The sequence below is a fragment of the Lynx canadensis genome, chromosome D4 (genome assembly GCF_007474595.2).
Source record: "Lynx canadensis isolate LIC74 chromosome D4, mLynCan4.pri.v2, whole genome shotgun sequence".
Classification (NCBI taxonomy): domain Eukaryota; kingdom Metazoa; phylum Chordata; class Mammalia; order Carnivora; family Felidae; genus Lynx; species Lynx canadensis.
In genome coordinates this window covers 84,227,088-84,251,156 of record NC_044315.2, presented here as the reverse complement: position 1 = coordinate 84,251,156, position 24,069 = coordinate 84,227,088, and the positions used below count along the sequence as shown (strand labels likewise).

Sequence of the window (24,069 nt, the reverse complement as noted above, 5' to 3'; positions counted from 1 at the left end):
AGTTAGACACAAAGGCCTCTCGTGTTTTATAGGTCCGAAGTACGTAGGTAAGCCCAGGCTGTAATTGAATTGCCTGCACCGCACCCTGCAGTTGCAGATTCCCTTTGCCTTCTCGTTCCATTGTTACACTGGGGCTTAAGAGAATGTTAACGCGGTAATAGGCACAGGGCCTTCCCCATTATACGTCTTGCTATCGAGCGGTTCTGCATGACTAGTTAAAGAAGATGGCAAGAAGATTAATGAAAGCAAGGCTAATACAGAAGGGGGTACTTTTGCAAGACTTCTACCGAGGAGATATTAGAGCTGAACCAGAGCTTGGCTTTTTTCTTTATCCTGTGACCTTTGAACCTGCCTTACTGTTGAGAGCTGCCAGGGAAGTCGACATTTTGATTGATGTTGGTACACGAGTCAGTCTTTCCCATTGAATTCCACATCTGCACGAAAATAGCTTTTCCAGCAGAATTCATACTGGCCAGAAGTGATAGCCAAATTGATGGCTGAAATGCTTTTATGTAGTTTTCATTTAAACCTAAAGGTATTTGATGGTTTAATTCAGTATCCAGTTTTCATAGATTATAAGCATTCGCTTATATGTCCTTAATGGGTTCATCAACTCATAGTGAAACACCAGTATTAAGACTGTTCAGAGGTTTGCAAACAGAGCTCCAAGCAGGCTTTATGGAGGAGTAAAAGCAGTCATCAAACAAACCTTCACCATCCTTAAAAAAGAAAAATCAGTCTGAGGGCCCAGGGTTTTGTACATAAAGTAAAGCATCTCACTGTTTCTGGAAAGCTACAGATGGGGAAGTCTGAAATCTCTCGGTACCCCACCTCAGCCCCAGCTCAGAGGCTCTCCTGATCCACCCAAAGGCTGAGTTCCCTGACCTTGCCCTTGGGACACTAGCATTCCTTCGGAAAGGGATTGTTCTGGTCTGCTTGTAAGACGGCCCCGCACAGATACAAACGTCTTCATGTGTCCCCACTAATTCTGTGACTTTGCTTGTGGAGCTGCAGGCCTTTAATGTGTGTGTGTGTGTGTGTGTGTGTGTGTGTGTGTGTGTGTATCTTTGAATGTGCTTGTGTGTGCATCCCCCACCCCCTGTCCCAACAAAGGAGAGAGAACAGGGAGAGTGACAGAAGGATTCGGGTTTTGTTACTAAAATCCACTTGGGTACACCCCAATCCATATGTTGAATCCTCTGATCTGCTGATTTCTTTTCTTCCTATTTGGCAGGGGTAGTCATGCTAGCAGAGAACAAGCATGCACATGCACGCATGCACACATGCGTGCACACACGCACGCACACACTGATGTGACAGGCATTCCAGTTCCTATGGCAGGAGATACCCAAGGATTTTGTCATTCTTTAGTTGCTCATGAGAATGAAAGAGAAGTGAGGAGGACGTTAGCCACCCCTGGATGAAAGAGCTGCAGCCCCTGGATGAGTGGGTGGATGGCCTTGACCGCACCGCGTGCTGTAGGCCCCAGTAAGTAAGGCACTGGCCTTTATACTCACACGGACCTGTAGCCCAGGAAGGCCACAGGCTGTCCTGAGGCTCTGTTGATTCCCAGGAGGCCCGGGCATTCCAGACATCAGGTGGATGGGCCATGTAGTGTTTTTACTCTCTGACGAGGGCTTATTTCATAAGTTCCAGATCAAATACGGTAAGTACTGCTAGATTACAGAACACAATGGACTCTAACATAGTAAATGCCCCAGTTATTGAATTGCCTTTTCATAAGAGTACTCTGGAGCACAATCAGGAACAGGCAGTGCCTCATCCTTTTAACAGATATGTTTCCTAGCCCTATTAAAAGGGGTCTTCATCTATCCTGTCAAAGGGAGTCTGCTGGGGTTTTTTAGTTTAATTACACTATCCAATTAAAACTCCTTGCTGCATTTGGATGCGCCTCTCCTTGGGCCTGAGTGGATATGACATTTACAAGGCTCGCCTTTCAAGCAGACAATAGTGTGATTGATGAGGTGCACGTTCAGTGGAGGAGGCGAGTGCCTGTGGAAGTGCTGCTTAGTGCATTTTGATTTATTTATCATCTCCTTCCAAAACAAGGAAGCTGCTGGGGAGATGGGTTTAGGCAACCAGGGGGACCACCTCCATTTTCCAAGTGTGTGGGAGGGAAGGACCCGAGGTGTGCCAGAGAATAAAGGTGGGGGAAAACTCTTAAGTGTGGGGCCAGCGTGCATCATCTACTGCCAGGCTATATTCTTAGGTTCTCTGACCCAGTTTGGTTTCCAGTAACCTCAAGCTGTGATCTGCTTTTAAATAGGCCATCACTATACTTCAGGGAACGGTTCTCTGGGGCTGGATAACATTGGCCAGGCCCCTGAGAACTCAGCCAGTGGGAACCAACCCAGCGTGTGTGCCATTGACCTGGTCATTAACTGACACCTGATGTTTGCACTTAAGCGTGCCTGTGTATGCTCCCATCTGCATCCTTTAGAGATCCAGCAGCCGCTGTCCAGGGGCTAACGTCAGTGCTCAATGACTGTCTAACTCCGTCTGGCACCTTAAGCATTTAAAAGTTGCTTCTAGAATTTGGAATCAGCCAAGAGCAAGTGTGGCCATTCAACAAAGAGATATGGAAGCATAACGGAGAACTTCTCAAGGTTGTAGTGAAAAGGCAAACCCAACGTCTTGTTCTTAACCTACTATTGCAGTTTGCCCTCAGCATATGATAGATGGGACCAGTGTGCTTGTCTCTGTAGTTCCGGGAAAAGAGGTGCTTTGGTACAGTGTGTGGTCTCTGGAAGGTCAACGCTCTATGAATTTAGGAGGCAGGAGATTCTGCTCTGAGCCCCAGACAGGTGATAAGAACAACACATCTCCCATATTCATTATCGTGTACCACAGTTGCTCATAGGAGCTATTGGGGGCGTGTTTGCTAACTACATAATGTGTAAGATTGTGTTTCTGAGGAAAATTGGCTGGTGCTGAGATATCCAGTGGGTTTTCATTATCTTCTTTGTAAACTTACTTCGTTTTTTCCCTAGGACTTATTGATGAACAAAGAATATGTTTGTGTCAATTGGAATATTGATATTTGTTAGAGTAGAAAACAGTGTGGGGTATCAACTTTTTTCCCTCCCGGGAAAAGCCTTCCTTTTGCTATTAAGTTTTTGCTTAATTGTTGACTTGGGTGTTATGGACCCGTAAGAACAAAACAGGTATAATAGGAAATTTGCATACATTTACATATTCCACTTTCCTATATTTTGATTACCATTTCTTCAGATTTTTTCTTTCTTGATTTTTAATATCAGAAGAGTTCCTAATTGAGAAGAGGGTAAGGGTAGAGACTGTTCCCTACTGAAAAACTATGTGAAAGATTTCTCAGCTGGATAAATGATAGGAAAAATCTGTTTCCCTTGCCTCCTGCCAAGCTCCAAATTGTGTTTCATAATAAATGGGGTGCTTAGATTTTAAGTTATTCTCATAGACATGGAAAAAGTAAGCCATTCTTTCATTAAAATCAAAGTATGTATGGCATACAAGATTCCCATAGGCAACTTCCAGGATAGGGTGACTGCTACCAGATTAGCCTTTCTATCATAAATGACTGGAAAACTGTACAAAATATAAGAAACTGTTTTCAGACACTGGAAAACAGGCAGTACAGGACTATGAGCCCTGGGAGAAGGGAAACAAATGAGGTGAGACTTACTATCACTTCAGCTTTCTTCAGGGTTTCCCAAGGAGAGTATAACAGGCTCACCACGCTTGGAGACAGAAATCAGAGTTGGAGGAGGCTGAAATTTACAATAAATTAAATGTGGAGAGGAGGAAGGTACATTGAGAAAAAGATCCAGAAAGACACCTTGGAATCTTTTGTTGTGTATGAAGCTGTGCATGCCTGTGGTGGGACCTCACAAGCCTGGTGAAGCACGACCACTGGGCGTTATCATCTGGAGTTCTGACCAACGAGAGGGGAGCTTCCAGGACTTGTAGCTTACAGGACTTGTAGCAGTGACTCCAGAAAGACCATGGCTTAGGAGTAAGGCTAAACTACCCCTAGATTAAAGACTGCTCTAATCCTTGCCTAATAAAGCTTTTTTTTTTTTTTTTAGTTTTTATTTTAACTTTAGTAAGTTAACACAGTGTTATATTAGTTTCACGTGTACAATATTTAGTGATTGCCCAATAAAGCTTTAAAGGGAGTCCTAAAAGGATGAAAATGATCCACAAGTAAATTAACTAGCTGCTAGAATAAAATCCAGTATTCTCTAAAGGATGATGACAGAATGCAAAAAACCCACAATGTAATGTTTATAGTGTCCAGTATTCAATAAAAAATTACTAGATATGCAAAGAAGCAGGAAAATGTGTCCTGTAACCAGGAGAAAAGTCAATCAATAGAAACAGCAAGAAGTGGCAGGGATCACAGAACTAGCAAGTGAGCACTTTAAAATAGAGTACTTTAAAACAGCTATTAGAAATGTGTTTAAAGATTTAAAGAAAAACAAGAACTCAAAAAGAAATGTAAACTACTTAAAAAGAACCTAATGAAAATTCTAGAGCTGAGAAATACAATACCTGAATCAACACTGATGCAATTAGATTAGGAAATTTGCTTAAAAGGTCCGTGTGTTAGTTGTCTATTGCCGTATAACAAATTGCCCGAAAACTTGGTGGCTTAAAACAACAAGAACATGTATTACCTCTCAGGGTTGTGGTCAGGAATCCGGCACAGCTTAGCTGAGTCCTATTGCTAAGAGTCTCTCACAAGGTTGTAGTCAAGGTGTCAACCAGGGCCACAATCCTCTTAAGATTCAGTTGGGGCAGGATCTGCATCCAAGCTCACTGAGTAGTTGCTGGCAGAGTTCATTTCTTTGTGAACACCTTCAGTTCCTTGCCACATGGTACTCTCCATAGAGGAGCTCACAAGATGGCAGCTGGCTTCATCAAAATAACTAAGAATACAAGAGTACTACTAGCAAGGAAGAAGTCACAATCATTTACAACCTAATCTTAGAAGTGGCTTAGCAATACACTTTTGCTTAAAAAAAAAAAAAAAAAAGGAAATACACTTCTGTTGTATCTTACTCATCAGAAGTAAGTCACACAGTCTAGCCCGCACACAAGACACAAGGAGATGACACGATATGAAATGCAGGAGACAGGATCATTGGCGGCCATTTCAGAATCTGCCTCCCACAATCAGTAAACTTTAAGACAGGACAATAAAACTATTCAGCCTAGAACGCGAAGACAAAAAATTGATGAGAAGAACAAACTATGGGATAATATCAAGTGTTCCAACATACAGGTAATTTAGGTCTCGAGAATGAAAGGCAAAACTATTCCAGATTTGATTTAAAATATCATCCACCAATCTTGGAAGACCAGTGAAGGCCACACAGGATAAATACAGAGAAAACCGCATCAAGGCACATCATAATCCAATTGCTGAAAACCAGTGATAAAGAGAAAAATTTTAAGAGCAGCCAGAGAAACCAAGAATGATTGCTGACTTCTCATCAGAACTAATGCAATTCAGAAGACAATGGAGTGACATCTTTTAAAGTGCTAAAAGAAAACCTGTCAATCTAGAATTCTATCTATATTCAGTGAAAGGATCCTTCAGAAATAAAGGTGAAATAAAGACATTTTCAGACACTCGAAAGATGAAGGAATGTGTTGCTGTTAAGCCTTTCCTGCAAGAAAGGTTAAGGCTGGAGTGGGGGAAAATGCCAGATAAAAACTCAGATCTACACAAGTTGCCCTCAAAATGTCATTATTAGCAACTGCATGGAATGAGCCAAGAAAAAGGAAATAAACAAGAGAGACCTGTTTGAGCAGGGATTGGCAAACTATGGCCCAAAGGTAAATCCAGCCTACCACTTGTGAGCTAAGCATGGTTTTTACAGGTGAACATTTGCAATTGATTTGATAGGGAATACTGACTTTGAATTTCCATTTAAGGAAAGTTATTCACCACCCTCAAAAAGTTCTATCCTTCTCTTTGGTAGACTGTATTATACCCCCCCAAAATTTGATTTGATCATTATATTTGATCATTATATTTCACATTTTTACAATAAAAAATTTGGAAATTTTTTTCCTCATTAAGTATCTACAGAATATCCTTAATTTTGCCTCTTGGCCTGAAAAACCTAAAATATTTACTATTTCCTTTTCAGGTAAAGTTTGCTGGTCTTAGAGAATGGAAGTAAAAAAACAGAGGGAAACTACCATGTAAAGGCAGTGTCCCCATGTACTTTATATGCACTATTTAATTTGTATAACAGCTCTATGAGGTTTTATATACATTTATTATATAATTTGAGCTGATTTTATCCTAGCATCAACACTGTGAAGCTGATATTATTCCCATTTTATAATACTGAGGAAACTGGGGCTCAGAGAATTTATTTAACTTCTCCAAAGTTATATACAGTTGATCCTTGAACAACATGGGGCACTAGGGGCACTGACCCCCACGTAGTCAAAAATCTATGTATAGCTTTTAACTCCCCCATAACTTAACTACTAATAGCTTACAGTTGACCAGAAGCGTTACCGATAACATAAACGGTCCATCAACACATTTTGTATGTTGTATGTATTATATACTGTATTCTCGCAATAAAGTAAGCTAGAGAAAAAATGTTAAGAAAATCACAAGGATTGCTTGTGAAAATAGCATTTATAATACCATACTGTATTTGTTGATACCATAAGTGTATAGATTCACTGAAAAAACTCTAGCCATAAGTGAACCTACACAGTTCAGACCCATGCTGTTGAGTGGTCAACTGTACAAATGGTAATAGAGGTTTATATTCTTCTCTCTGCCACTGACACAAAGCCAAGGCACCTAAACTTCTGGGCTGCTTTCGTGGAAGGGTATATCCGTAGCCCCAACTCAGACCCTATATAAAGTCTTATTTTTTAACACATTTCAACCATGCTTGATTTTTTGGGTTTTATTCCTAAAGAATATTAAATGCAGAAAATTGGAAGAGGAGGAGAAAGAATGACAACTTAATGAAGACCGTGGGAAGTGAAAACTTACAAGAGTTGACCAAAAATGAAACAAAAGAAAAACTATTAAAAAGCAGTCCAAAAACTCAGTAAGCAGAGTAGTATGGCAGCATGCTACTATTTTATGCCAGACTTAGAGCCTTTTGAATCCTGAAAAAATCATAATATTCCATACCTATAAAGATGAACATAACACAGGAATTTATTTTCCCTATACTCTAATACAGAAGGAAATTTTGTAATGTGGAATTTAATGCTAAAAATTAGAAAAGGTTTTTTTTGCACAAAGGTCACTCTAGCTGTCTGCTCTAAGGATCCTGGATAGAAGGTATTTCATGTGTTTGTTATAATTTAGCTCCCAAGAGTACTTGGAAACTCAGACTTGTTGCAAACTGTGGAAGAAAGCCCAGATACAAAACTTGTTTCTTGCCTATCTACCTTTCTAAAAGCTAAAGGGTAAAACTCAGCCAGTACTTGATTACTGAAATGCCATATATTTTGTTAGAACAACTTGCACATGAAGAATCAAAAGACTCCATAAACCATTGTTGTGAATTCATTTCCTAACGTACACAAAGGCATTTCTGTTGCATGTGGGAGTAGAATACTTGTTTCAAGGAAAACATTCATATGGTTGTTTGAGTTGCAAGCTGAACTAGCCATTGATCTCACGGAACACCATCTTTACATGAAAGAAAGACTGACAAACCATGCTTATTCAAATTTGAGTATTTAGCAGACATTTTCCTGAAAATGAAGGAGAGAGGCCTTCACTTCAAAGAAAGTAAGTGATAATATTTTATTGCAATGATGAAATTCGAGATTTCAGGTGACAATTTCTGACAAAATTCAGAATTTTGGGAAACTTGTATCTGTCACTGGGCTTCGTTTCTCAGAGCTTAAAGACTTTTCTGATGGGATCAGTGGTGAATGTGAAAGACTGGAATTTTCTTGTGATACTTTTTGTATAATGAAACATGTCAACATTTGGACTACCTGCATAACTCCATGAACCAGTATTTTCCAGAAAGTGCCAGACCAAAAACCAAAGTGTCAGACCAGTGGATTTTAATGTAAGAGAATACAGGCTTATTAATGTGGTTTTAAATTCCACATTGCGGCCACTCTAAGAAACTACCATTTATCAAATTTGGTATAGTATCAAAGAAGAATATTTGCAAAGAAGAATATTAAAATATTGCAAAAAAGAATATTTTTATATTTTCCAAAAACATATCTGTGTGAGGCTGGCTTTTTTTCACATGCTTCAACCAAAACAGTATATCACAGCAGACAAAATGCAGGAGCAGATAGGATAATCCCACTGTTTGCTGTTAATATTAAAGAGACTTCAAAACTATAAACTAATGCCATTCATTAGAATTTTTTTGTTTGGGGAAACACCAGGGTTTTTGCATTTAAAAAAAAATACATTGTTTATATTAACTTGTAATGGGTTTGTTATTTTTAATGAATTAGATATTTTTTAAATTTCTTGGTTTGAATTTCAAATGCAATAAATATCGATGTAATTCAGACAAACAAAGCTTTTTGGGTTCCTCGATAATGTTTATGACGTAAAGGGATTCTGAGACCAAAGTTCGAGAACTGCCGATCTAGGGTCTTGAAAATCATCTTAAGTTTGGACTTCACTGTAAGGACAACAGGAAATGGAGCTGCACAGTGTTTTAGGGCCGTTATGTGTGTTACAAAAGGATGACTCCTGTGGCTGGGTGTTTGAATCTGAAGAAGACATGATCGAAAGTACAAAAACCAGAGGGGAGGCAACTGATGGTCAGGACCTGGGTGAACACTGATGACCACAGGATGGAAGGGGGTGGAAGGTGACTATGTGAGAGAGCTATTTAGGAGACCGGATGCCTGGAACAGTTTTTGGTTTAAAGGGAAATGTTGACATTGATTCAGGGCATGCTGCACTGTAGGCCATGGGAAGGTGACAGCTCTCCTCGCCAGCTGACTCTGAAACTCTGGAGAAAAGTCTAGGTCATATTTCTGCTTCAAGATCATCAACATGAGTAGTAATTAAAACCTAAGGAGTAAACCTGGAAGAGGAGAAATGCAGAGTCAGAAGGAACGAGGGTCAAGCATAGGACTGGGAAGACTACCATTTAAAGGACAGATGAAGGACAAGATCACAAAATAAGAATGAAGAAGATTGGCTGGAGAAGGCTACTGAAGAATCTGCTGACCATGGTTCCACGGAATCCCAGGGAAGAGAGGAGTTCAGGGAGAAGTATCAAATACAGCTGAGAAGCCAAGCAAGCTAAAAGCTGAGAAGTATCTACTGGACCTCTCAACATAAAGGTCACAGTGACCTTAGCAAGAGTGTTTTCAATAAATTAGAGGAAGGAGGGGAATCACATTGCCATGGGAGTTTTTATAATCAGAGAGCTTTAATTATGTTTATAGGAAGGAGCCAAAGAGAGAGAAGGTTTGAAAGATGCAGGCAGAAGTGTAAGTAGGTCAGACAAGGTCCCTGCTCTAGAGGTCAAAGAGGTCATTATAGTCTCTGGTCCTCTGCCACTGTAGGAGTGCTGGGGAAGAGGCACCAGCCTTTGCCAGTTGAATTACATTGACCTGAAGTTCCCACAAGCAGCTCAGAACTGCTGCTTACAGTGGAGCCTGGATCCAGAGGGGGTTTGCACCCAGAAACCAAAGAATCCCAGCCCATCCTTTCCCCCAGGATCTATAGAAAGGTACAGCTTTACCTAAAAGAACAGTGTGTTCCCATTTGTTTCTCCCCAAGAAATCCAGTAAGAGCTTCCTACTTCCTTCCAGGCCAGATGAACCAGAAACGAGCAGACCCTGGAAACCCAGTTTTAAAAAGTATCCATGCTGCAGCAGCTGTTATAATTTATAAATGTTTGTCTTCCTTCTCTGGGTCCATAGGTGGGGAGAATAAATTTTGGCTAGGATGCACTGATTTGCAAGGAGGCCTTTTAGAATTATAAAGACAGCAAGGGGTTGGGACCCCACCCCGTAGATTTTTGAATGCTATTTCTGCCACTTACATATTGGATAATCTTGGGCAATACAAATTACAAATGCCTTAAAACTCAGTTTCCTCAAAAACAATCCAATTGTGAGCTAAGGACTCGAATAGACATTTCTCCAAAGAAGGTATACAGATGGCCAATAAGCACATGAAAAGATGTTTAACATTATTAGTCACTACCCATTGGGTTGGCCGATATTAAAGAAAAAAAGAAAAGAACAAATGTGAGGATGTGGAGAAATTAGAACCTTTGTGCAATCCTGGGGGGAATGTAAAATGGTGCAGCACAAAACAGTTTGGCTCAGAAAGTTGAACACAGACTTACCATATGATCCGCCAGTCCCACTGGGTCTATGTATAGACCCAGAAGAATTGAAAGCAGAGGCTCAAATAGATACACATCAGTGTTCATCGCAGTACTATTCACAGTAGCTGAAGGGTAGAAACAATGCGAATGTCCCATCTCCAGGTAAATGGAGAAAAATGTGGTGTGTACATAAACTGGAATATTACTCAGCCTTGAAAAGAATGAAACTCTGATACATGGTACACAACATGGATGAACCTTGAAAACTGCTAAATAAGCCAAACCAAAAGGACAAATACTGTATGATTCCCCTGCTCTGTGTCACCTAGAATAAGCAATCTCTTAAGATGCGGAAAGTAGAATAGAGAATAGAGGTTACCAGGAGATGGTGAGAAGGGAGAAAGGATGTTACTATTTAGTAAGTACAGTGTATCTATTGGGGATGATGAAAAATTTCTGGAAATGGATAGTGGTGGTTGCAGAACGTTGTAAATGTACTTAATACAATTTAATTTTACACTTAAAAGTGGTTGAATGGTAAATTTTACCACAATTTAAAAAAGAAACTGTTTCCTTCTGAGTAAAATTAGAATTATCTATCCTCTTAAAAAAAAAAAAAATCCATGCCTGATGTAAAGGAATGGAGAAAGAATCCAAATCCTCAATGTTTTGTTTATAATACTGGCAATTTTGTAAGTATCTTAAATGCCCATGAGAGAGAGCAGGAACCCTGATACACATCTACCTGTGGCAATAAAATGCAGCTATTGAGAAACATAGTTGTAGAGACTATGTAGCAGCAGGGAAAGGGCTATGGTAAAATGTTAACTAAAAAATAAAAAAAAATTTTAAAAAGGTCCCAAATTGTGGGATCCTGTCAGATTACAGCTATGTGAGCTATGTGAAAACAGACATGTGGGAATGATTTAAAAAAAAAAAAAAAAAAAAAAAAAAAAAGACCGTAGAAATCACGCTGGGTATTGGTATTAGTGGGGGACAGAGTGTGGAGGTTTTTCCTCTCTTCTAAATTTTTAGTAGTTTTTTTTATATGTAATTTATTGTCAAATTGGTTTCCATACAGCACCCAGTGCTCATCCCAACAGGTGCCCTCAATGCCAATCACCCTAAATTTTTAATAGTTTTAAAATACATTTTATATGTTTTTAATTGAAAAGGAGAAGAAGGAATGTTTGTTTTTGGTTTTCCTGACCATTGGTGACACCTCGGGTGTTTTACACAAAGGTGGACTGCAGGCTCGGATTGAAAAGGCAGCTCTGCCCAGTTATTGCCAACCACAGTCCATGCCAGCAGGTTATGTTAGAAGGTGCTCCTTTCAAATAGTAATCTCCATCCCATTTGCAGAGGAAATCTGGGAGCGCTTCTAGCAAACTATAGAAGCTCCTGTCCCTCTGCCCTAACACCGACCTTCGTGTGACATCAGCTTTTTGGGATTGAGTTCTGGTCATTACCCTCTGAACGACCAGAGGAACCTGTTTTTCTGGCACCGCCTCTTGTTTAAGTTAAAATTCATAACACAGAAGGGAAATTAGAGCACGAAATCTCCAGCGTTTCCACTTCTGACATTTGTGCTGCTAATTAGTTTCTGTTTGGCGTTCCATTCCATCTTCTCTGTTTTACTTGGGAAAAAATGTATAATGTAAATACATTTTTACATATCCAGATTTCCCTTTCAGTGTTCAGAAGCATATGTATAGTTTCAGTGTCTGCCCTGAGCATGTGACCATAGCTTAGGTGCCCATTTTATGCCCCATTATATTTCATTTTCTTTCTACAACACTAAAAGCAAATCTCAGAGGCGGCCCAATTAAAAACACAGTCTTCAAAATAATGAGGATTTTCTCTTCAGATATCGGTTCCATCACATTTGTAAGAACAGTCGCCACCGCCCACGGAGCCCCACTGTATCCGGGCGCCACGTGAGATGCCTCGGGGCAGACCTGGGCACCTGGAGGGATGGTGCCTTGCCCTGGTCCTGCCGCTGGAACTCCCTCGTCCGTCTGAATCCAGAGCTCACACTTTCCCCTCTGTGTCCCAGGCTTTTTGTCATGCCTTAGTTTCCAAACAGAATTTAGCAATCCAAGCAAAATAATTCAGACTGATTGAAGTATTAGATTTTGCATTTTCTTTTCAATCATGCTGATAGATAATTTTTTCTCGGCTGACATTTTTACAAAGACTGTTTGCCCCTCTGGCTTACCACCACCCCCCCCCCCCCCATGAAAGCGAATGCTCTTTGAGTTTTCGAGGATGTGGATGACCTACCCAGCTCAGATTCCCACCAACATCCCAGGACAGATGCCCCGGTAGGCTGCAGCTCAGGAGGTCATCCGCCCCCTTCCTCCCTTACCTAAGGTGAGCCTGGAGGTGCCTGAGGCTGATAAAGATTTGATAACAGACTTTTCTTACTCTGTTTTTAATTGAACACCTGTTCAATTGGTATTGAAATGCCAGTGATTCCTTCTTCCCTTCTGCCTCTGGTGGAAATTTACCATGTAGTGTGTATAACTCATGTCTATTGATGGATTTGTTTCCAGCAAGAGGTCAACGAACTTGTTATACCTTAATATATAGGTTTTGGACTCCATGAAATTACACAAGTGTGAATCCTGCTTATTAACTGTTACTCTGTCATAAAACAATCCCCAAATCCTGCCAGTGTTATCTTCTCTACAGTTCTCAAGTGAGTCCCTTTCTCGGCATCCTTTTTGCCCCCTGTGCAGCTCAAAACCGCATACACTCCTACCTGGGTGACTGGCTGCTGGTCTCCCTGCCTCCTGGCCCTGGGAGCCAGGAGCAAAAGCACAGTTTGACCATTTACTTCACTGCCCAGCTTTGCAACCCACTAGGGGCTCCCTGAGCTGGCCAGTCCAGCATTTCCAGCACTTTGTGTCTGCCGTGTGTCATCTCTTGTCTGCCCCGCTGCTTGTGAGCTTGCTCGGGTCTCCCGGAGGTATACTGCCTCTGGCCCCCGTACCTCTGTCCTGACCCTGGTGCTTCTTTCTCCACCCCTGCCTTTACCCAGCTGACTCCCCATCTTCCTTTAAGACTGCTCCAGTATCAGCTCCTCCAAGAAACTCTGATGACCCTTCCCTGCCTGGGCCACCCACCTCCATCTGGGGTCTCCACAGCAGCAACCTGCACTCAGCACCCTCTTGGCGCTCATTATTCTCGGTTCTCTGTTCATTCCTCTGGCTCTTGCACAAGTCTGTGCTGCTGGCAGGTCCTGAACTGAGTAAAACTGGCCACCAAACAAAACAGTCCTCACAGCAAAAACTCTCACTTGGATTGAGCTGACCCCATAGCCCATGGCTCCGGTATAAGTGAAACCATGGCTGCTGATTTTAACCTGAGCTTATACACTAGAGCTGTCCCTCAGGATTTCTCCCACAGAGTAAGAGGGGGCTGTGCTGTCACCGTCTCCCCACACCTCATCCCAGTTATTAACATCTGTGGCTCTGTAATAATCATAAAAGGGCTGATTCGTTGAAATTCAAATACAAGTACTCTAGATAACATTCTCAGTGTTCTCTTCTCTCTGTGATGTGAATGCTTTCCCTGGAAAGGACAAATAAATCAGAGGCTTCAGAGGCGGTGAGTGGCGGACTCTTCATCATTCCTGTCGGCTTCACTTTTCCTTGGAGCTCTGGAATGAGCACCGGGAACAAGCAGGGAACACACGCAGCCCCCCAGTACAGCAAAATACAGATGTTAGTGTGCTTGTGTTCACCTGGCCCAAATACGCAGCCTTTCAGGAGACTTGGGATGTTTTCTTTTTGTTTTTCATGTGACCGTTGTACAGATGAGCTGCAGACCTCCCCTCTATCAGCCCGCAGTCGATACGCTCCACAGGCAGTGTGATCCCAAGAGGACAGTGTCCGGGTTTCTAGAGGCTCCCGCAGGCCGGTGCAGACTGCATATCACATATTGCCATGTATAGATTTGGCTCTCCCTAAACAGTGCAGAAAAGGTTTTTATAGCGTTTCAGTTTTGGGGCAAAACATGGTCTGGCATCTTGAGGTTTGGTTTTGTTTTGCCAGTGATGAGTGGGAGCAGGTGGTGTAGACCGTCCATGAGATCCCTTATCAAAGTGGTCAGTGAACCCTGAAGCTTCAGGTCTACAGGCCTCCCCAAGACCTTCTGGTCCTTTTTAGCCCCAGGCCCTGGTGTCTGTGTCTGTCATGGCCAGGTGTCAGCGGTAAGGCCTCCTGGAGGGCGTGTCTCTGTTTGTCCTTCACAGCCCTGTGACCTTCATGGATGTCCCTACTTGATCACAGTATGGCCAACGGTTAACTGCATTGTTCTTCCACACAGTGATATCACCATCAAGACTACTCTTCCAAAGCGGGTCCTGTGAAGATAAAGGAACGCACACCATACATACAGATACATCTTTTTATGTGAGATTCACTTTCTTATCAGAAACAAGTCATTTACATATTAACAGAATGATTAGCTTCTGGCTAGGAATTCTAACATTTTAGTACCATGATTTAGAATCAGGCTAAATTTGTCAAGTGACTGAAAGGTTTTTCAGAAATTATTAGCTAATTTTTTCAATATAGAATTTATAGTCACAATTAGTATATCATAATGATGTTTCCAGGATAAAATACCAGCAGCTCAACTTTCCTGGCCACAAATGTACAACATATATCAGTTTATTTTTGGAGAACTGAAGAATTAGCTACTGTAAATAAAGTCCCCAAGAAGATTTCTCCGGGAAAGAAGTGAACTTACAGTAATATGGGTGATATATTATTAATTAATAACTATGACCAGGGCTGTTTCAATTAAAAGCAAAACGGATGAGAAGGCCTATTAGAAAGGATATGCTTAATCTCACCAGCACTGAGGTCTACAGAGCAGACCAGGGAAGGTTGTTTCTGAGGCTGTCTGCAGGAGGAGGTCACCGGCCGCTCCTGAGTCTGGGAACTTTGCTGAGCACTGACTGCATGTCTCTCGGAAGCAATGCTCATTGGGTTGCCAGTAATGGAAACCGACTTCAAAATAGCTTAAGGTGCAAGAGGACTTTCTTAGAGTGCCACAGGGTCTCCCACAACTCAAGGACAGCACGTGCTGATGGGCCAGGGAGGGCTTCACTTGGGACTGAAACAGGCTGGCATCTCTGTTTAGAGGAGGGAATGTGGCACATCTGGCCCGAAGGACAGGCACATGACCCCTGTCTGCAGGTGTCATGGACAATATAGGCCGCATGTATTATAGGAGGCCTGCATGAGAAGGGTATCTAGGAGTATAGCTAAGAAGACTCGCCCCAGGAGGGAGCAGGTGAGCCGTGTAACCCAGGGTCAGCAGGTCTTTTCCGGACTGGTCAGTGAGAGACGATGCCCCAGGCCTCGGCTGGTGGGCGTGTGCAGTGCCACGGGGGCTGGCCTGTGCACAGGAGGGCAGCATGAGGGGAGGCTGGACAGGAAGCAGTCCCAGAAATGACAAGGTTATCCTGAAGGTGGTAGGAAAGGAGCGTGCAGGAACTTGATTTTGGGAAAGAGTTGTGTGTTCAGAGGGTCTGGCCCCCCAAGGTCGGACAGCTGGGTGAAGTGCCGTCCTTCTAGGATAGAAGTGACCAGAGGTCCAGGAGCAGCTTCCACTCAGGGTCGCAAGACCAGGACTGCCCTTCCCTGCTGTAGCCAGAGCCACAGAAAAGCCTTGCGATGGCACTGCCGGCAGCCTCTGTCCTTCCTGTTGCTCGTTTGGCTTGAAGCACAGTTTTATTTTCACGGTAATCGTTTGGGGTTAACTGGTCGTCTACCTTAGAACTGCCACCTGTTCCATGTACTCACCGTATAGACGTAGTTCTGCACAGCCTTCCTAATGTGGCATGCTCTGAACACGCTCCAGAGTGGAAGGAGACCTAACTAGCCATTTGATTTTTTTTTTTTTTAACTGTCCATTTTCTCCCTGGCCCGTGATGAGAAAAATGAACTGCTCCTGGGAGCATTCGGCCTCACCGCCTTCACTTGCTCTTGCTTGAACTGGAATGACAAGGGGAGAATATGTGAGGGCCTCCCCAAAGGGAAGTCGCCAGAACCCCCTCATTGCCTTTTCTCTCTCTCTCTCCAGGTCATGCAATATTTAAACTCACGTATCTAAGCAATCATGACTATAAACACCTCTACTTTGAATCTGACGCTGCTACCGTCAACGAAATCGTACTCAAGGTGAGTGTTCCTCCTCCGCCCGTGTGCGGGGTGGGCTTCTGCACGGCCGGTTCTCAGGCCAGCGGCAGCCCCCTCCTCCCCGCACTGGACAGGGCTCCACACCCACGTCAGCCAAAGCGGAGTCCCTGGGGCTTCCTCCTCCAGTAATCCTGCTTCTTCGTGTATTTATCCTTTTTATGCACCATTTTTCTCCTCCCATCCATTGTCAGGAGCTCCTTGAGGCTCCAGGAACGGGCCCCAAGGAGATTGTTGTTCTTGTGTGGAGACACTTAATGTATTCAAGGTAATTTTAGCAACCTGTCATAAACATGTTCAACTTCACGGTACAATCCTATGTTACTGGACCTCAGCCGTGCCCACTGAGCACTTTCTGTGTGCCAGGCTAGCACTCAGGATGCTGCGGTGACGGACCCGGCCCTGCCCCCAGAAAGCTCTTCCTCTGTCAGAGCAGACACACGTTAAACATTAAATTACACAGGTTGTTAAACAGTCACAAAGGTACCGCGTGGATGTGGAAGAGGTAAACTGACGGGGGTAGAGGGGACGGGTGGAGAGCTGAACCCTGACGGCTAGATGAAAGGCACAGATTTTACCAGGTGGGGAGAGAGAAAACGCATCTCCTGGAGCAGACTGTGGAGGGCGGAGAAGCAGGGCAAGCGTGTGAGGCTGGGGGGTGGCACCCAGGCCCATATGGCTGGAGCAGAGCGGGGCAGAAAGGTCAGGTCACGCAGAACCTTGCAAAATGGAGACGGGCTGAGAAGAGCTCCCCTGGGGTCTTGGGAGGGCTGGGGTAGGGCCCGAGACAGTGCATCTCTAAGAGGTTCCCAGGTCCTGCCCAGGCTGTTGGTCTGTGCACCACACTCTGAGTCACCCTGGACTAGTGGTTTTCAGACTTCTCGAAACCAAAAGTGCTTTCTTCAAGCCGAATCTTCCACAGACGGAACAGATAGCAACAACAGAGCTGCTTAGTTGGGGTGGAGCAGGGCTTACAGCCAGAGGGGTGACTCTGGTAACTCTGTGTGACTCTGGCTGGTCACATCACCTCTCAGGGCCTCAGTTTCTCTGCCTGTAAAATGGAGATAATGGTAGGTACCCTGCCCCACCGCAGCAAAGGGCTCTTGGAACAGGGGTCAAATGAGGTCGTGTAAACCTACCTAAGTTAGTGTTCATTCTCCTCTTGAGAGTGAAAGCCGTCGAGTAATAATAATAAAAGTAGCTAAGCTGTACTTGAGGGCTTGCAGAATACAGGACCTGAGCTAAGCACTATCTACCTTCTTTCACAGAATCTCCATGGTTCTGCAAGACGGTACTGTAAAAATCTTTCCCACTTCATCCCATTTCCTAGATGAAAACTGAGACTCAGAAACAGATCTTAGCCAGGACCATGAATGGCAGAACTGGACCTGACCGCAGGTTTGGCAGCTTCCAGAACTTGGGCTCCTGACCCCCCGGATGTGTGCACCCTCGAGGAGTTGAAAGAGAGGTTTCCATGAAATGGCATTGTTTTGCAGAGACATTTCGAGGCCACGTCCTCATGGCTGCCAAAGATTTCCAAAAGTAGTAGATGGACATGGAAGGATAAAGCTGGTGGGGGGGACAGTCGGGACCAGGGCCCACCTCGGACCAGTTGGTGGGGACACACGGGGTGTGCTGCGGTGCCTGAAACCGGCAAGCTAATAGTTAACTTGCCAGATTGTCACCAGACAGCACAGGGAACTTGTGCAGTGTTCGGGGACCAGGTAAAGAAATATTCCATTACCCCATCAGGGGCTGGCCTTTTTTTATAGCCAGCATTAAAATATTCAAGACCTGAGAAGGATTCTAGTAAAATTATAATCCTGTGTTTGACATCAAAATAATTTTCACAACAGCAGATTGATGACAGAAACACGGGTTTATGACTTCAGTCCGAGGCTCTGCGAGAGCAAGTGCAGAGAAATCATTTTCCAGGACCAAATGCTCCCTCAAAGCAGATGCTTTTCTGCAAAATCCCTGAGGCCTGTCGCCTCTCCTGAAATGTCTGTTTTCATATGAAAATGTTTGCAGAAATATTGCATCACGCCCGAGACTCCAGGAGAGTCACAGCGAGCCCAGACCTGATTTACTTAGAGAGCTAATGGTCATGATCCTGATGGAAGATTAAATTTCATGTTTTCTGTCTCTGATTTTTATAGCAATTTAAATACTTAGCCTTCTCTGCCATCCCCACAGTGACTGCGGGCTTTGCACCGGCACCGAGTGGCTGAGGCCCCGGCCCCGCGTCCCAGAATTTGCCAGAAATGTTTCCATCGGAGGCTCTTCCAGGTGTCAGGCCTAGACTCAAGTACTGCACGTGGTGGTCCTAGAATTCAGAAGTTTTGCATAAAATGAGAGCTTTTGATGGAAACTGAAGGGAGGAGATAAGGGCCAGAGGCCACTGTGAAAGAAGATGTTACGAACAGGCAGTCTCCGTCCAGTGATTTTATCCCGTCATGTTCTTCTCTCGTGTGGAAACATTAATGTCTCTCATTTCTTGAACGCCAACGGCATACAAGACATTGTATGTAATTATTTAATCTTCACGACTGCCCTGCAGAGTGTAGACATTATCATCCCCATTTTGTAGATGAGGAAATAGAGGCCCAAAGCCAGAGAATGTGCTAAGGTTGGAGCCTCTGCTTGAACCCCAGCCCGAAGGAGTCCCAGGCCTGTCCTTTCAACCCCGAGCTGTAACTGAGCTAAGCCATGTGTGGTCCCTAATTCTGCAGGCTTCGAGATGAATCTCAGAGGAATCATTGGTCTCTTCAAATTGGGTTCTTCTCGTGATCGAGTGATGGAGGCTGTGGCTTTATTGACCATGAAAACTCCCTATATTTTTATGCCGTAAGCTGTAAAATGCATTGAAAGTGAAACACTCTATAGTGCATAAAATTGTGCCAGTTTTAAGCCACAGCATATTAACCAACTAATGGCAGACCAAAGGGCGTTTTTATCTTTTGATTATTACATTAATCTTCCATTAAAATTATCTATGTGATTATCACAAAGCACTGAAGATAATAAATTTAGGAGATAGTTGGCTAGTTAAGGATCATTTTTAAATGCTTTTGTCAAGTTATGTGTGCCAAAAATACACTGAAAACACTAGGTTGGCTGAGTGTGCAAACAGTATAATCCAAAGATTGCTCTTATTAAGAATGATAAAACCTCTTATTTCCATGCATTGTAGTGTCCCACATCGTCAGCCCGGCCCCGCGGTCCTCATGATTTATTGCTCTCAGCTGGTAGCTCAGCGAGGCAGTGGGCCAAGCATGTCAGGCCTTCTGTACTCACACACCAGTCCTTAACGCCTGCTGCTGCTGGCGACTGTCAGAGCAGGAAGTTTGGAGGGGGACACCGTGTCTGTGAGGCATCCATCCCGCACCGCTTCCCCACGACACCCCCGACTCCTTTCTCACAGTCAGCGCGGCCCTCGCCCGCTTAGGGTGTGGGACGCGGGGCCCTCAGAGGGGAATCAACGGAAGTGGTGGCTGGTCGATGGAGTCAAAATACTTGGGTTTCCTAGCATAACTTTTAGATACTTGAGAGTGAAGAGAAAGGTGTTTGTTCAAAAAAAAGCCCCAGCCAGAGGGCGGCAGGGGCAGTGGGAGGAATGGTATCTGGGCGGGGTGGGGGGGCACGCCTCTCTGGAGGCCAGGGGCCTGGGAGACTAGAAGCATGTTAATCAAGGGCAATCCCGGCGCAGACACTTGCTGGCTTTGTGGCCTTGAGTAAACGCACCGCCATTCTGTGCCTTGATTTTCTCATCTGCACAAGGGGATGATGACGGCATCGATGTCGTGGGCTTTTGTGAAGGTTCCATGAGTTGGTCCTTGCAGAGCACCCCAGCAGCGCCACCACCATGCTGCCCAGCCTGGAGTTCACGGTCCACACTGTGGCACAGGCCTGATCCCGGCACCACTGCCCTCCCTGGCTCCTCCCGGCCCACCTGGACCGCCCACTAAGTTGTTCGGTTCCACAGATCCCTCGCTGTCTTCCGCTGCTGTGCTGGGACGCGTGCCGGTTCTCCCCTGCCCCTTGTACACCCCAGACCCCTATTTCTCTCTCAGAACCCAACTGGCTCATTCCCTCTGCAAGACGTCCCTGCCCCACGTCTCCCTGATCATTACCCCATTCTTTCGTGCTCCTTCTGTCTCGGGTGTCACGCTTGTCATGCTCTTGGGTACTCACCAGGCTGTGAGTGCCTCGGAGCAGGGACCATGTCTTACTTTTCCCCAGTCTCTTGAACCAAGCATGGGGCCAGGCTCAGACACGGAGGTGCTTGGGTGCCGGAGGTGCTGCGGACATTGACCGTGTGCAGCCGCCACCCGGGCGCATCCCAGCTGTGTGCTCCCCACAGAGGACCCTCCCAGCTCTGACCCTTGCCTCTGGGTGATCCTGGTCAGCGAGGTGCCCTTCCCTGAGGCTCACTCCTTTTTATCAGATGAGTCCAGGTGGGCAGGGTGCTCGTGGGCAGTAGAGGAAATCCCGTAAGTAGAAGCTCTGTACCTTTGGGGGCGGGGAGGGGGAGGCTGCGTTCAGAGCCTCGGTTCAGTTGGTTTCTCATCCCTGCAATGTTCTCGTCTTCCAGACGAGGAAAGCAGGGCTCAAGGAAGTCCTGTGCAGGCCCAGGACTGCACAGCAGGCGAACAGAACCAGGAAGCCTGGCGCACGGCCTTCCGGAAGGCAGCATGTGCTGAGGAGGGAGCACAGGCTCTGCAATCAGAAAAGCTCCACCACTGGTGGCTGAAGGGCCCGCAGCAGCCACTTGTCCCCTCCAGGCCTCCATCTTCCGGCTTAAAGCGGGCTCCGTCCCAGCCTGCCAGGTTGCTGCGGTGACTCGGCTCCGGGCACAAGAGAGCACCTGGGCTCCCAGCCTGGGTCAGGGCCCTTCCCTTCTTCGCCCTGGGCGAACGGAGAGGCTGCCGAGTGACTGGACTATGTCCTCTTGCTTTCTAGGTGAACTACATCCTGGAATCACGAGCAAGCACTGCCCGGGCTGACTATTTTGCTCAAAAACAAAGAAAACTGAACAGACGTACAAGCTTCAGCTTCCAGAAGGAGAAGAAATCAGGGCAGCAATGACACCGGCCTCCAACCCCAATCTGTCGCCGTAGCTCAGAGCCTGCCTGCCGGGGCCAGGTGGCCCTAGAGCCCACCCCGTGTCCCGCAGTCCTCAGCGGCAGGCCAGCCCCTGGCTCACGGCCACAAGGCTGGGGGGCTCTTGGGGAACGGAGCCGGGGACATCTCCACGGGACCGAAGCCTGAGTGGCAGTGGCTTTGATGAGCAGTGCCAGGGGCCAGAACACAGGCACCCCGCCCAGCCATCTTCACTGCCCGACGGCCCTGCTGAGGATGTACATAGCCATGCCCAGACATTTCCTTGCAACTTGATCAAATTTCTTAAAACAAACGAAGAACAAAAATGTACATTTCTTTTTTTTTTTTTTTTTTCCTTTTAATAAACAGGTGTACTCTTTACCACGGTTGGTATGACGGGCCATTCTTTGGGGCAGAGGATTGATCATGTCATTCTCTTTAAAATCTGTTCCCATATTGAACAAGCAGATTGGAAAAGCTATGGCTCGATTTCTCAGAAGAAATGTTTAGGGCTTAGTCAATAGTTTTAACTATGCCATTTGTTTAAATGAGTGCATTGCTTTGAGGATAGTATCTTACTAAAGTTAGGAAGGGGAGCCGGCGATGTGTGTCCCAGGCTGTGCCCCTTCAGGAGTCACCTCTCGTCCGCTCATCCCCGAACCTCTTGGTTTTGGAGACGCGGGACTGCGTGCAGTTTATGCCCGGGGCGCCGGGAGAATGGGGTGACGGCTGGTCTTCGGGTCACGCTGAGCTCCCGGCACAAGCGGGCTTTTCCATTTCTTAAATAGCAAGTGTCCGTTTCAGCTAGCAATTAGACCTGCATGTGGACTTCTCCTGGAACTGGGAGAGTCTCTGCTCTACTGACTCAGAAGGGCCCCCGCTCCCCTTCCTCCTGTCCACACAGTGCCTGCCTCCTTGTCTGAGCAGGCGGGACGCTGCTTTGTCTCACTCTGTCAGGGCGCGGTGAGCAGAGATGGCAGGACAGAGGGACGCCTGCTCCCCCGGGTCCGACTGCGCGGGTGGGGGGCGGGCAAGGATCGAGCATCGCTGACACCACACCTCTGGCCACACCAGATGCCTCTGCGGTCCTCACCAGCCACTCCAGGGTCCCTCCCAGAGTGACGTCCTTTCGCACGGTCCCCGGCCAGGGTCGAGGACCGGATGTTTCACTGAGGACCCGCGTTTCAAACAGTTTTTTAAATTGTTGTACAGGAAGAGATGTGACGAAAACAGCATCTCCAAGTCGAGTGTGTTTCTTTGCACTGGGGGCATTTTAATGAATTCCTCTTTCATTCTGATCTTTGTTCAGCCAACAGAAGCATCCTTTTCTAACGTCTTCCATTCCTACCCACCCCAGAAACAAAAGAAATATTATTTGTAGCTTGCTATCTGTATTTGGATTTTTAGCAATTTTATATTTAGATACCTTTGAAAAATGTAAATGACTAATTTGGTCATTAAATCTTGTGACATATTCAATATTAAAACGATATTAAAATAAAAGTCATATAAATACCATCTTTTGCGTATTGCTTTGAATTCTCGAAGTCTCGAGCACATCATCCTGACTTGCGCGTCACTCTGGGGAGGGGCATTCGCGGCAGCTGATGTGCCCAAGTTCTCTGAAATGCACCGTGGGCTTCCTCACATACTGAGCAAGACAGGATGACCCTCTTCACTCGGGGGCGACATCGAGATCTTGACCTCCCTCCAGTACGGAGACCCACCCCGTTCTCATATCGGGAAGTATGGCACGTGCGCAGTTTACGTAAAGCTCATCTGTCCAGCTGACGCAAGAATTGAAGGGGGAACACCGTAAAACCACCCAGGCCGACCAGATATCAGGACCGTTTAAATTCAGTTTTTCCTCGGCCCCTCTCTCACACCCCACACCTGGATTTTAAGAGAGGACCAGGAGCTCCTCGGGGATACACCTGACAAAGCAGGAGCTCGGCAGAGCCGAGGTAAGGTCCCCCTGGGCCCCACTTGCTCTCCCAGCAGCACCCTGGCCTGGCTCCGGGGCGGCCCCGCCCCCACCCCACATGACAGTGCCGGCAGCCCCGCTCCCTGGAGCCCTGGCCTCAGCTGGCCGCTGGGAACCGCACCCCCCCGCCCCCCACCCCGGCCTGTTGGCCTACAGCACACCAGGCGGGCTGTGTGCTGGGCCCCGACCCATATGCCTGGGCCCCTGTAACTCCCACAGCCGACCTGTGGCAGGTCCTGGCATTACCTCTGTTCCAGAGGTGAGGACTTGGGGCGTGGAAGGGTCTCACCTCTCATTGGGACACACCACGACCGACACCCGCAGCCACAGCTGGTGGCTTTGCGGCCTTGAGGTGGGCACTGCCTCCGCGGGGCCTCGGTTTCCTCATCCGTAAATAGAGATGCTGGAGTAGGTGACCTCTGCGGAGCTTTCTAGAGAGTGTCTT

The 24,069-nt window shown here is 45.7% G+C and overlaps 1 protein-coding gene across 8 annotated transcripts in view; it reads left to right on the top strand.

Annotated features, from left to right (window-relative positions):
* The window catches only part of MAPKAP1 (MAPK associated protein 1), a 245,090-nt gene extending 221,932 nt beyond the window's left edge, over positions 1-23,158 (top strand). For 7 of the 8 annotated variants that reach the window (XM_030294471.1, XM_030294467.1, XM_030294468.1 and 4 more), the window contains 2 exons: positions 16,425-16,522; positions 21,500-23,158. In XM_030294471.1, the coding sequence (XP_030150331.1) occupies positions 16,425-16,522; positions 21,500-21,625 (224 nt within the window). In that variant the 3' untranslated portion in view covers positions 21,626-23,158. Of the gene's footprint in view, positions 1-14,657; positions 14,744-16,424; positions 16,523-21,499 lie in introns of all 8 variants that reach the window. The other variant, XR_003964401.1, reaches the window with a different exon arrangement.
* The last annotated feature ends 911 nt before the right edge of the window (positions 23,159-24,069 follow it).